Source organism: Silurus aristotelis, assembly GCF_946808225.1.
Source record: "Silurus aristotelis genome assembly, chromosome: 1".
Lineage (NCBI taxonomy): Eukaryota > Metazoa > Chordata > Actinopteri > Siluriformes > Siluridae > Silurus > Silurus aristotelis.
Window position 1 is genome coordinate 10,223,607 of NC_139574.1, and position 13,775 is coordinate 10,237,381.

The 13,775-nt window shown below is 42.0% G+C and overlaps 1 protein-coding gene and 1 long non-coding RNA gene across 7 annotated transcripts in view; one reads left to right on the plus strand and one right to left on the minus strand.

Annotated features, from left to right (window-relative positions):
- Positions 1-13,775, plus strand: part of pard3aa (par-3 family cell polarity regulator alpha, a) — a 395,018-nt gene that overhangs the window by 161,063 nt on the left and 220,180 nt on the right. For 5 of the 6 annotated variants that reach the window (XR_014534054.1, XM_083544220.1, XM_083544221.1 and 2 more), the window contains exons 4-5: positions 3,718-3,884; positions 6,190-6,327. Coding sequence is in view for 5 of the 6 variants with exons in the window: in XM_083544220.1 (XP_083400346.1) it covers positions 3,718-3,884; positions 6,190-6,327 (305 nt within the window). In the remaining variant the exon portion in view is untranslated. The remainder of the gene's footprint in view (positions 1-3,717; positions 3,885-6,189; positions 6,328-13,775) is intronic. The other variant, XM_083544222.1, reaches the window with a different exon arrangement.
- On the minus strand, positions 6,398-11,694 carry LOC310730843. Its single transcript, XR_014534980.1, has 2 exons — positions 9,821-11,694; positions 6,398-9,769 (listed from the first exon to the last, which is right to left on the minus strand). It is a non-coding gene; the product is annotated as an uncharacterized lncRNA (long non-coding RNA).

Consider the following 13,775-nt stretch of genomic DNA (forward strand, 5'->3'; position numbering starts at 1 on the left):
TCCCATTGACTTCTCATCAAATCCCATTTCTGGCTGCTGGCACTAAAAGCTTGCATTTATTATCTAATCATAACCATAACATGCACAGTCTCGGTCTAGCAGTGCTCATGGACCATAGATTAGTCTTGTTGATGTGGAATAAGAATATTATCTTTCACTGTACAATGCCAAATGGTTCTGAGGAGGGAGAGAAAATGTTTCAATGATATTTTCCCATGAGCGCAATTATGTTTGGAAAAGCTTAAACGTAGCATTTATTTATTTATATATATTTTTTCTATTCTTTGGTTAGATATCTGAACTGACACAACAAAATTAGTGGTGTAGATGGACACAGGTGTTCACCATGCATGTAGAATATTACTCTGGCAGCATATTTCCAGAATAACTGTAATACGGATAAAGTAAAAAAAAATATTATCATTGACCATTGCACTCCATTTCAGCTATTCAGATGACTATTGTCTCTAAAGTATCCTTGTTTACTGCCAACCCTTTAAGTGGATCATTTTATAAATGATCATAAATCGACTGAATAGGCAATAACAATATTTTTACTAGCTGGAAGGTGAGTAGATGATAATCATATTATAACTAAACATTTATCATATGAATGCTGCTATGAGACAGCTGATGAGACTGATCATTCTGCTCCGTTTGGTGGGTTCCTGCACTGATTAGTCGCATCGTCTTACCGCTCGTTTCGTCCGGCTCCGCCCTCCGCTCGTGAACCACTGCCACAGTCACCTGAATGCAACACAGCCAAAGGGACACTTTATGAATAGAATAATTGGGACACCTATTTTTTTCCCCCAGCATTACATTTTCCCTTTATTTGAACTAGTAGACCCAAATCTGTTCCAGCATTAAAAATGCCTGTGTGCAATGTAACAAATGGTTTACATGGTTTAGAGTGAAAGATATTGAGTGGGCTGCTATAACCTAAACCCTATTGAATGCCTTTGGGGAAAAATGTTAATTGCTGACTGCACCCCAGGCCTTCTCACCTCACCCACCTCAGTACCTGCCATTACTAACGCTCTAGTGGCTGAAGGAACTAAATCTTATGGTTTTGTGACCATTTTGTATTGTAAATAGATATCTCATCATCACGTCTATATGTGGTTCTTTTCTGAACTGTAACCATCAAAGAAATTGTCTATAATGTCTTTGTATGCTGTAGAATTCCAATTACCCTATTTTGGGAATTTAGAGGCCCAGAAATGATGATGCTCCTATGCACAAAGCGAAGCTAATGAATGTGCAGTTTGTTATGGGTGAAGTGGAAGAACCTGTGTCCTGCAGAGCTGTGACCAGAATCTTACTGAACATCTTTAGGATGTATTAAAAAATCACTGACTTCACTCCAGACCTTCTCACCAAAATCATTCTCTGATCATACTAATCTGCTGAATGAACACCAATCCCCAGAGTCACACTCCAAAATCTAGTGGAAAACCTTCCCAGAAAACAAGAGGTAATAGTGTTATAAAAGGTTAAAATTATGTGTATATGTGTATGATAGTTTGGTGTCCATATTCTTTAGAATGAATGTGTTTTTGCCCAGTCACTATGTGGGTTAAGTTTGTCTGTCTCAGTAAAACCTTTAGTCTGTCTATAAGCTAAATGTATAGTGTCATTAATGTTTGTACTTCTCAAGTCTCACCAACAGCTGGAACAAAATTCCTTGTGTGTCAACAGTCTTGGCCAATAAACCTGATTGTGATTCTGATTACTGTAGAATATTTATACAAGCATAAGGAACAAGCTGCCCTTGATTATTACCCTGCGATGCCATCTCTGACTCATTCATTGCTACGTGCCTTATCTGAGGTTTCTGTTTTTTAAATGAACAGTGCACAACTAAGGAAAATAAAGCGTACCTTTTCTTACCAGCCAGTGTGATTCCACAGCTATAACTATTCAGCTCCACAGTGAAAAAGTGTCGAATGTGCCAGTACTAATGGAAACTTCAAACTATCACACTGATCCCTGAGTTTAATTTGAAATGCACCTGCTACCTAGGCATCATTATCAGGCTGTGAAATTGAGACTGTCCCATTTGAATGTCCGAATAAGCTCTCTGAACGATGCAGGTCAACGTCTGTGATGATTCCAAGAGGTTAAAGAAAATCCCGGGACACTCCAGGTCTCGAAATGAATAGCTGGGTTCTCAAGTCTTATCAATATCTTCTTTCTACAAACTATAAGTCTTGTACGTTGTCCTTCTTTCATCTTATTGATACAACTGAGCAGCTATGGGGTTGAGGGCCTTACTCAGGGGCCCAGGAGTGACTTTTGGTGTGGCCTGGATTTGAATTCATGAGCTTAGATCCAAAGTCAAATGCCTTACCCCACTAAGCTACCTATTCCCTTCATTTTAAACCCCCACATACCTAATGAGTTTTATAACGCTGTATTTGTTTGTATGTATGTATGTATGTATTTGCATGCCCTGTCTGATGCATATTTTTGCTCTCAGGAGAAACTGTGCATATGATCCTCAGCATTATGTTGAATTAGAAGTACAATTTATCTGCTTGCGTATTTGATACAGAATAAATTACACGAAAACCTTAAAAAAAAAAAAAAATGAAGCCGAATCTAATCTGATAAAATGGGATTTAGTGTTTGTTCTACAGTTCAGAAGGATTGACAGAGCTACCATGGCTTTTTGACCAGGACTGAAAAAGAAGGAGGCCTCGTCTCCTTTATTGAGCGTGATAAACGGCAGGATTATGCCTCCTTTCCTAATACAGTGATGGGCCACGCCCTCATCCTTGCACAAGCCAAGCTCTGAATATATTACTTTTGTACTGCCAAATAAATAGGCCATGCTGCCATCGCTAGGCTCCGTGAATACACCCTCCCCTTCTACTGTGAACGATAAATAGAGGACATGTCCTTTTTTTTGTTACTAACGTACATGAAGGCCATGCCTATTGGGAAGCACACAGTACACAGAAGCGTGATTTAGTTGGTTGTGCATTGCTTGTCATATTGTAAACACTGAGCCAGTTGCACTGCTTTCCAGACTCTCTGAATGAATATCAAAATCAATTCTGCTAGTAAATTGAAAATAATTCTGATCATGGCCTGTGGGTATGCGTGCTCTCTGCACGTCTGACCCCGAGGTTTATGACTTCTATTTATAGCTTATATCACAGGTAATTTAAAAATCTTTATTTCATTGCTGCTGGTCATCGCAGACATGCCGTAAGCAGTTTCCTGTGCGAAAAAAGAAATCTTTGTGTGAAAGAGCACGTCAGTCTTAGTGCCAGGCTGGACCTCTCGTACCTGACCTGCAGTTCAAGTCCATTACACCTCACCACTTCAGAGACACGTCTCGCCGTTTTTATTTTCCTCCACTGTCTTCATCCTACTCTCTGGGTCTCTCTGTTCAGGGTAGGAGGCTAAAGCACAGCTCAAAGATCACCATTGTCGAGGCTTTTTTCTGTAAGCTGTAAGGGGCCAGGCTTTGTGTCTGACATGAGTATACCGCTGCTTTGCCGTCCTATGTGAGCGCGGAATTGAGATGGGCTATCTGCAGGGAAACAAAGCAGTCGAGCTGAAGAGCTGTGGGTAGAATCAGCACGGCCGTGTAGGACATGCGCTCCTCCTCTAGCCTGAATAGGGTACCTATTGTTGCAATGAGACAGCTACATATTAGGAGGAAAAATGTGATATTAATCCTCTCTGTGTCTTTTTCTTTCTCAGACATGCGTCTGCAAGTAAGGCGCAGTAGTGATCCGGCTCTTGTGGGTCTGCCAGAGACACCAATCCAACCAGAGGAGCCATCCAGGAAGAACCCGACACGCTGGTCCACAACGGCCGGTTTCCTCAAATCCAACACCACCAGTGGAACCAACAGTTTGGAGCGCAAGGTAAAAAAAAAAAAAAAGCCACAAAAAGATGCTCCTTATTGATCCATATTGTTTTTTATATGAAATTGTATAAAGGCAGATGGATATCAGGCCTCATTTATGAATTTTTTTAATAAAGTTCTATAACCTTTCCACAAATTCCTGCTCAGCTTGCAAAAGTTTGGCTTTCCCCGATTTTCTTGATTTGATAAGTATTTTATTTCGACACACCCCCTTTTCACCCTTCTAGACTATCTCGATTGGGACTGTATTTATAACTCTATTTGTTTAAGACTACTGAGAGACAACGTGACCACTGATTTTTTGCACATGGCCTATTTCATAGCCTATAGAAGGCATGCTGCATTCTGGCTTTCACTTTTCCGTGAACATCTGCCGTCTCACTCATCTGGGCCTCACAAAAACACGTTAGGACCGAGGTTGTGCAACTCGTCTTATAGTGAATCCCTTAAACCGTTTCTCTGTGCTGTGCAGAACGGAGACGTGCTCCTTTGTAGTGCTAACGTTTGCTTTGTTGTGCGGCTCACTTTGGAGGTCAGTGCCTTTGGCTCTTAATGAATCTTAGAAGATGCTCCATCGCTCTCTCTTCCCTCGACCCTCCTCATGGCAAACTAGTGAAGAAGAGGCTAATTATTCTGGCAAAATGGCCCTCTTTTCTCAGCGATGACAACTCTTCAGTCTCTTAGAAATGGTAATATAGCGAACGAAAGAGAAGGCAGAGGGGCGGATGCTGTAATCTGGATGCGACACGGCAACTTGCGATGAGATTAGCGCGCCTCGCTCGCTGTTTTTGCTCGTAATCCTATTTAAAAGCACGCCGCATGTCAGGGACTCCATAATCCCTGAATCATTTCACTGAGACTGATTCGAGGTGTTTTACATTTTTCCACTTTTAAAGCAGAGGGTTGTTTATGTTGTTGGAGACTCAGATAGTGTTTGCAAGGTCTGGTCGTGTTTGATAATGCCCAGGTTTTATATTCAGCCTGTCCTGTAGTGTTTTGGTGGAAATAGGCAAATGGAAATTTGGTTTGTGAAACAATGTGAGCTTGGAGTTAATGTGCTCCTGATGTCTTTATGATTGAGCCGGTATAGTCTATAGGTATGGCTCCTGGGGATTTCCTGCAAATATACATCAGCTGCATATTTTTCATGAAAATCCAGATGTGCGCTATATAAAGAGGTATCTTTGTGCTTTTCTGTTTTTTTGGGGTTTTTTTGCCAGCTGACTGGTCTTCCACGAATAATTCCATCACTAAAAGCTTTTGCTATGTGACACTGATCAGCACGAGGGTTAAACTGCAAGTAGAGACGCTTCTTCTCAGACCTGGACAGATATTTGAGTATAAGACACACATCTGGGGATGCCTTGATTAATAAGACTAGACTTATAAACCCCTCACCTCTCTATAGGAGAGCTTGCCTTTGCTATTTCCTGCTGTCTGCTTGAGTACTAGTAGCAGAGACAGTGGACATCAGATCCACCCTTTTTTCCCCCCACTGATTTATATTCTCCATGCCCGTGTATTCGTGTCATTTATTATGTCGTAAAAATTAATAGGCAGGCTTCTTTTATGATCCCAAGCTCTGAGAAGGACTGGGATGATGATCAGCAGCCACGATGAGCCGTTTCTTCACATTCTCAGCTGCTTTTCATTACCACATGCCCCATATAGGTCACCTTTCCTCCGCTCTGTGCAAAGCTCGTCACGTGGATCGTCTGATTCTACAACTGGAGCCGTTTTTGTTTTTAACGCGACGACGTCTGTAGCCACAAGCCGCTTTGCTCTGCGGACTTTCTAGGCCGAGGCCCCCGGTGTGCGAAACTAACCTGTCGGTTTGCTGCATACAGTGAAAAAGTGGAGATGCCTGCACTTCAGGGCATTTGATTTCACCTCCAGATGAAATAACACTACAGCCGCGGTGCGAATTAGCAGCGTGTAATGCGGTTAATTAGCGAGGGAAGGAATGAGTGCATGTCGGAGACCTGGCTGGAACGAACGTGTCTTTGTAGGGCTCTGGTCCAAAACAAGCCTCCTTGGCCCGCCAATCATAATATTGCTAATAAAAGCTCAGCTTGGCGAGTGTCTTTCATATCCGCAGGTGGCATTACTGTATTTTATATTTATTATTTTATGTCAAGCATAGATCATTTCACCGCAGCAGTGAAACAGTCTATTTTTTTTTATATCTCGGAGCGGTTAATTAGAAAAAAGGCTGAATGAATCAAAGTGTCATTAGGAGACCCGTATGTGGATTTACTGAAGATACCATTCAATCATTTGGTGTGTTGTGTGCATTCCTCCAGGTGAAAGGACCGGCTGGGTACCGCAGTCTCCCGCGTGACACTGCAGCATGGGCCAACCAGTTTCACAGAGAAGGTGCACGCTTATCCCTCAGTGCCAACCATCCCATGGTGGACCGCTGGCTCGAACGCCAAGAGCAGGTACTAAAACCGTAACCAGTCCGGCGTGCTGCTCTTAGTTCGGCTCTATAACGTCTCCACTGATGAGTGATTGTAGCTCTCGATACGTTCCAATAACACAGACCAACACTTCACACTCGTATAGAAGTCAGCGAGAGAACTGTGGTTAAATACCTGGTACAGAGGAACAAAGAACGACAGTAATAACAAGACAAAGTCTACGGAAGTACAGGGGACAATTTCTATGACCTTGTGCGAGAGCACCACACTCTACTAGTTTTGACTGGTTCAACCCATCTAATAGCCTCCTCTCCGACTCTCAACACACACTTGCTCTCGGCCCCGTCAGTCCTTCAGCAGAGCCGTCTCGAGGTGTGTGGGCGGGCGTTTGAAACCCATAAAGGAGCGGAATGAAAAAGGAGAGGTGCGAAAACGGAGATTGAGTCGTTGGAAGCGCGGAGTACGCTGGAGGGAATTCACTTATTAATTTTCACAATCGATTTTCTCGAGCTGCCAGGATCCATTTCACCCTCTCGTTCCCCTGCTCTCCTACACACACACACACACACACACACACACACACACACACACACACACACACCTGCGTACGGTGGCAGCGCGCATGTGTGTGCTTTGCGGTAGAAGAGGCCCACTTTGGCTCGTGCATCATCATTAAAGCTGTGGCATGGTATGGAGAGAGTCCTGGCTGGATGTGAAGCCGGCTGCTGGCTGGTAGCTCGATTCGGAGAAACAGTCAGTCAAGGCCCAGGCTCGAGCTGACAGCCTAATTTATTACAGCCATGCTCTGTTACAGAACAGCCTGACCCCAAACACACACCTCTCACACGCTCTTTCTTTGAGTTCGGATCTGTGTCTCAATCTCTGCCCGACTCCCCCGATTTCTCTTTCACCGCTCCTCTTTTCTACTTAGGCAAATAGGCTTTTTAAAATCCGAGCGGAGGCTGGCGCACGCACCGTCGTCGTCCCTCTTGGCTTTCTCACATTTATGAGCGATTGCGTTTTTAATGCCATCTACAGTTTAATGTGCCATTACCATTTTACAGTTGGCTCACGGAGAGTGCGACCCAGCCTTTCCACTTGAGCGAGATGCCACGGTTCGATGTTTCTCTGCTGATTTCTCACAGACCTTTAATTGCCCCTTAATTCTATTGACATAATGTTGTGGCCTGTTTTATAGGTTTTGAATAAGCCGCCTCATTAAGTCAATGACTCGATCTTCTCGCTGCCTGTAGTACACGTTTCACGTGCGGCGGAAAAGACCTCGTAAATGGGAGGGCGAAGAATGATGCTGATGAGATCAAACTTGATTCTAATTATCTACTTGTCTAATTGAAGCCTGCTGTAAAGTAAGAGAGGGTTTTAGTGACATGTGTTGGTCCTGATGTTTTCTCTTTTTCTTCCTGTCTGAAGAATCTGTTGACGTTCGTATCGTGCAACGAACCATGAATGAGATGTCTTCATATCGGGGCTAATTAAATCATTACACTGACACACACATACATATTCAAGGCCTTTTGCAATGGAATGAATGCAATTAGTTCAATCCTTTGTTCATAATGACTTGTTTATCCAGGCATCTATTTTGTTTTCCAATTTGTTGTTCTGCTTGAGAGATTTCTAGTTGCCTCTTCTCGGGTACGATACATTCGCTATGGTTAACATCATTTGGAAACAAGCAGAATACAGTACATACATAGATCGTCCAGGAAAACATTTATGTCCACTGATCAGGCATAACATTATGACCACCTGCCTTGTATTCTGATGGTTCCTCATTTGCTGCTAAAACAGTCCAGACTTGTCGAGCACTAACAGCATTAACTTCTTCAGCAGTTTGAGCTACAGGAGCTCGTCTGTTGGACCAGTCTTCACTCCTCATGTGCATCAATGAGTCTTGAGGCCGCCCATGACCCTGTCGCCGGTTTACCACTGTTCCTTCCTTGGACCACTTTTAATAGATACTAAACACTGCAGACCAGGAAACCCTACAAGAGCTGCAGTTTTGGAGATGCTCTGACCAAGTCGTCTAGTCAGCATAATTTGTCCCTTGTCAAATTCATTTAATGAATATATTCCATCCACTTACAGGTGCCATGATGAAGAGATCATCATCTTTCGGCTGCTCCTATTAGGGGTCGCCACAGTGGATCAATCGTTTCCATACCCCCCTTCCTTTACAGCTGCCTCTTTCAAACCAACTGCAACCTGCATGTCTTCCCTTACCACATCCACAAACCTCCTCCTTGGTCTTCCTCTTTTCCTCCTTCCTGGTGGCTCCATCCTCAGCATTCTCCTTCTGATATACCCCATGCCCTTCCTCTTTACATGTCCAAACCATCTCAATCTCCCCTCCCTCACCGTGTCTCCAAAACGTCCTACATGCGCTGTCCATCTAATAAACTAATTTCTAATCCTGTCCATCCTCGTCACTGCCAATGAAAATCTCATGCGATGATGAAGAGTTTTATTCACTTCACCTGTCAATGTTATAATGTTATACCTGGTTAGCGTACACATAAGACTACATCGCACTAGAACTGTTCACACACAGTGCGCCACAGTCTGCAAACGTCACTGTTCCAGGTTTTATTTTTTTTTTTTTATGCGACATTGAAACAATTCGATTATCAGCACTGGAGCCGGATCCTGCCTGGGACTGCCTGCTAAATACGCTTTGTGTGAGGTGCAAATTGTCCTTTTAAAATAGTGAAAATAGTCGGAACTCGGAACTAAAGATCTTGTACAGTGTTGTATAATAAATAAACGCCTTTTTACATAAAGGCACTCATGTCAGAACATGTAAACTGCGGTCAGAGCATTAAAACTACCATGTATTTTCTTAACGACCAAGTCCAGTTTCTATAATATTTGGAAAATCAACAGTGTCTCTGTAACGTGAGGTTTTCTCTGTTAGACGTTAGGAAATTCATGTACATGTTTCCGGACGCTTGTGCTATGAAGAGGATTCTCAACTCTGTGTTACAAAAGCAGCCAAATTTGACAGACGTTATTAAAGGACACATAACAAAAACAGCATGTCCTGGCATAAGTAGAACAATTGCGAAGGAAACCGGAGCACCTGCTAACACCGCCTATAAAACTCAGAGCAACAATCATAACGCTAATCTACACCTGTTTTTTATTTTTTTTATTTAGAGGGCGGACAAAATCCCACCCACAACAGGCCGTCATTATTGGTGAAAGTTTTAGTGCACGCATACAGAAAGAGTAGGAATCAGTCAGTCGAGTGTTTTGTGCAATGTAGCCATGAGATCGTGCTTCGTTTGCTCATTGGCTCAAAAATTTGGCTTTAGTCGGCTCATTGGTTTATGTGGTGAACTGTAATGAATGGACATTCGGTTCCACTCAGATGAGAATGGGTTCCTTTTTGAGCCTGGTTCCTCTCAAGGTTTCCTTCTCATGCCATTTCAAAAAGTTTTGCCTTTTCACAGTCACTTAATGGTTCATTCATTAAGGTTAAACTCACAATTACAAGGAACAGACTTATACATTCTTTTATTACCGCTTTATGTTCGTAAAGCTGCATTTGAGATAATGTCCTTTTTTTTTTTTTAGCGCTCTACAAATAAAAAATGAATCCAATTAAATTATGTACATACAGGTATAAGTTAGTATATCTGACCCTGAGAGTTCAATACAATGAAAATAGAATGTTACATACAGATATTCATCCAGTTTAATTATCAATTCCAGTTTAAAGATGAGTGGAAAAGCAGAGGAAGAAGAAAAACGTCACACTAGGTCGTTACATCGCATTATGGTGATGTAATAAAAATAGTTTGTTGAACATTCTGAATTGTGATGTAGAATAGGAATGTGAGCATGCTGCAAAAGCTTCTATAAATGTGTGTGTGTGTGTGTGTGTGTGTGTGTGGCGGAGCCTGAGGACACACTGTGTAATGAGTGTGTAATGGACACAGGTTGAGTGTTAAGGGGGCAGGCGGTGAAGCTTCTGGGTCATTTGCAACTGCAGGCTCTGAAGTGAGTGTGTGTGTGTGTAACAGATATAGAAATGTTTGTGTGGCCATGTTTTCTCATGCAGGGAATAGGAGTAAGAGTTGCGTGAAGGTGTTTGAGTCAAGTGAAGACTATTTGCACACTTGCCGTTTTCTCCTGACCCCGCATTGCTGACACCGAGAGTTCGGTTTAGTTTTCAAGCTGTTTTCTAAACCCCTTTTGCACAGATCCAACACCACCTGGAAGCATTTGAACTAGGAAATGTGCAGCAACATGTGTAAAAGTAATCCAATCTCAGGGGGTCAGGCATCAAGTAATGTGATTATACTGTGTTGAACTTTTTTTTTACGTTAATTCCCATGTCAGGTTTCACAACGTCAATTAAGGGAAGTTTGGGGTGTGCATAAGAGATGGAAGGTCGTTTATAAAGCGTTATTTTTATTTTTTTTCCTCTGCTGGTGTTAGTTGTCTTGGTCCAAAAAGGAGTTTCTAATGCAAATTCAGTAAATAAAGAACTTTGACTGAAACATTGACCTGAAACATTGATCAGTCTAAAGCGAAACACGGATCAAATAAATCCACAGGAATTATAATAGTATTGTACAATATCACAAAGATTTTGCCCAGGGAATGATATGCCATATACAACAACAAATACTCTTAATGCCCCGTCTATTCCTTCCACTCTGCATTTCTTGCACGGAGACGACTCCTAAGGACATCTTGTATAGTCTCTCACAGTAAAAGCTCCCAAATGGGTCACAGCAGTTTCTCGAGTTTCAGCTGCCGTCTCTGTATTTACATATAAATAAAATCCCAGAGGTAAAATACAACTATTTTTCTTTATTTCTTATATATATATATATATATATATAAAAAAGGGATCGAGATACACTACTATTCGCATACGTACATCTTTTGATGAAATAGATGCAGGATCTTTCTGGTGAAAATGTAAAAAAAACAAAAAAAAAAAAAAAAAAAAAAGACAATTGTTCAGGATGTGACAAGTTTTATTTCTGGCTTTGATCATATTTTTTGCTGCTATCAAAACTCCAATCCTTGCAGAGATAATGATTAAGATGAAAGACGCATGTTTCAGTTGCTCGGAGCCTTTCGTTGCGAGCGTGTAGCATCTCCGAGATCGTTATTATTCGCTTTCGTTTCTCTATCCTCTTCAATCCAGCGAGTCGCCGTATTTCAACTTGACCCACTTTGATATGTAATCAAACCCTCTATTACTGTCCATGTTTCATATTAATAGTCATTAAAATAACACTTTCGAGTTGTTGTCATGGGAGGGTTTGCGGCTTTTAGTTCCAGATCTGAAACTATGGTAACTGAGATTAATACGAGCTCGGAAACAACACCTTTTTCTAACAACGTTGTTGGAGGGGGAAAAAGGGTTTAGTGGCTTGGATTCAGCGGTGGACAGTAACGTAGTCAATTAAATTGATTACTGTACTTAAGTAGCTTTTTTACATTTGTTTATTTCACTGAAGTATTTCCATTTGGGGAGACTTTTACTTCACTACATTTCAAAGTCAAATATGTTGCTCTTTACTCAACTACATTTTCTGGTATCTATTTTGCACGAGCATACAGTTCAGTGTCAGTTCAACAGCATGAAGGACATTTTAAGAGGAATTAATGATAAAGAAACTCCTGAGTTTTCACAACACTTGTGGCCTTGTTTGTACAAATTTCTGGAAATAGTTGTAAAGAAGGTTTTAAGTTCCCTGGTGGTCTAGTGGTAAGGATGAGGCGCTCTCACCGCTGCGGCCCCGGGTTCGATCCCCGGTCGGGAAACCAACCCCAGCCATTAGGGTTGCACAAGCCAGTGCACTCTTAGTGCCGGTCCCAAGCCCGGATAAATGGGGAGGGTTGTGTTAGGAAGGGCATCCAGCGTAAAAACATGTGCCAAATCAAACATGCGGATGATCCGCAGTGGCGACCCCTAATGGGAGAAGCCGAAAGAAAGTTAGTTGTAAAGAAGGTTTTGGCCTTATGATAGTTAATTAGATATCAATCAGTGTTTGACTCCTTAATATCAATGTATTAATAGATGTTAAGAGTAACAGAGTTACTTAATTAAGCAAAGAGTCTTGTGGCAAAAATGATAATAGGAACATTATAGCTATAATAAATCATAGTAATCTGGATACTTAAGTACATTTAAAGGCAAATACTTTGGCACTATTACTCAAGTGAACGTTTAAAGGGAGCACTTTTACTGGAGTCATATTTTACAGTGTATCTTTTCTTTAACCCTAGTTGCGGTTTGTGTACTTCATCCACCATGGCACTAGTCCATTTTACTCACACTCAGCTCCCGAATCAAACCACTGACGAACTTAAGGAGGTTTGTTTGTGTTTCATTCAACATGCTGGGAATCATTGCAACTTAAACAACACTTTTGTATATTCCGATTTGAATGGCAACACATTGGAAAGTTTTTCTACTCTGCCCTTGTGCATGTTGTGAAATCTTGTCAAAGAGGAGGTGTTTTTGTTTTGGTGAAAGTACTGAACGGCAGCCGTATATCGTACCGCGAGCACGGTGAATGCGTATTGACATTTGCGTGTGGACTCGTAGTCAATACTAAGCGCCGCATTCTGGCCTTGACTGAAGTGTTCCAAATGCCTGTTCACCTTGAGTTGTAACAGCACAGTTTAAAAGCCGTACTCATTGAACCCTGAGTGCCAGAACAGTCATTACTTTAACACACAGCCTTGGTAGACATTGACCTGGTTGCTATGCTCTGCCCAAGCAATCCATTATATAAAGTTTACTTCAGTGGACAGGACCGCAGCGACTGTGTTAATCAAGGCACCGAAATGGCAGAGCTGTCAGTCATTCCGACTGCCAAATGAAGATTTTTTTTTTTTCTCAACAATCTGATTGGCCTCAGTTTCAGCTAAACTCGGCTTTTTATAATGTCATAAAGGAACCAGAAGTGAGCTTTAACTGAACTGAGCAGAGCATAAATGAGGTTAGTGAGCAAGCAAGCAAGAAAGAAAAAGAAGAAAAGAGACATGGAACAGTCCTGGGTTTTGTCCATGAGTTGAGCACCTTGTCCAAGCCTTAATTATCCTGATGAAAACAGAACACCAGGCTGTATAGAGTCCGGTGTCCTGCTTTGCTTTCCAGCATGAAAGACGAGCCAAAATAGATTTATTCATTTGTTTTAATCTTAGAAATGGAAGGAGATGTCAGGGCTAATTTTGGTGGCTGGTTTTATGGTGTCAGTTAATGTATCTGATTATTCTCCTTCTTTATAGGAAGGTTTGTGTGTGTGTGCTGGTTGGGGTGGGTGTGGGGGGGAGGGGGGGTGAAGTTGAGTTGTCCAGCAGGTGGGCTGGCTGTCTGGGCCACACAGGCAGAGAGAGCTGTTTCCTTGCTGCAGGCTCTAACTGCCCAGTCAAGTGGAATGAGCTCTGTAAACTCGAGCACACAAACACAACAGAAC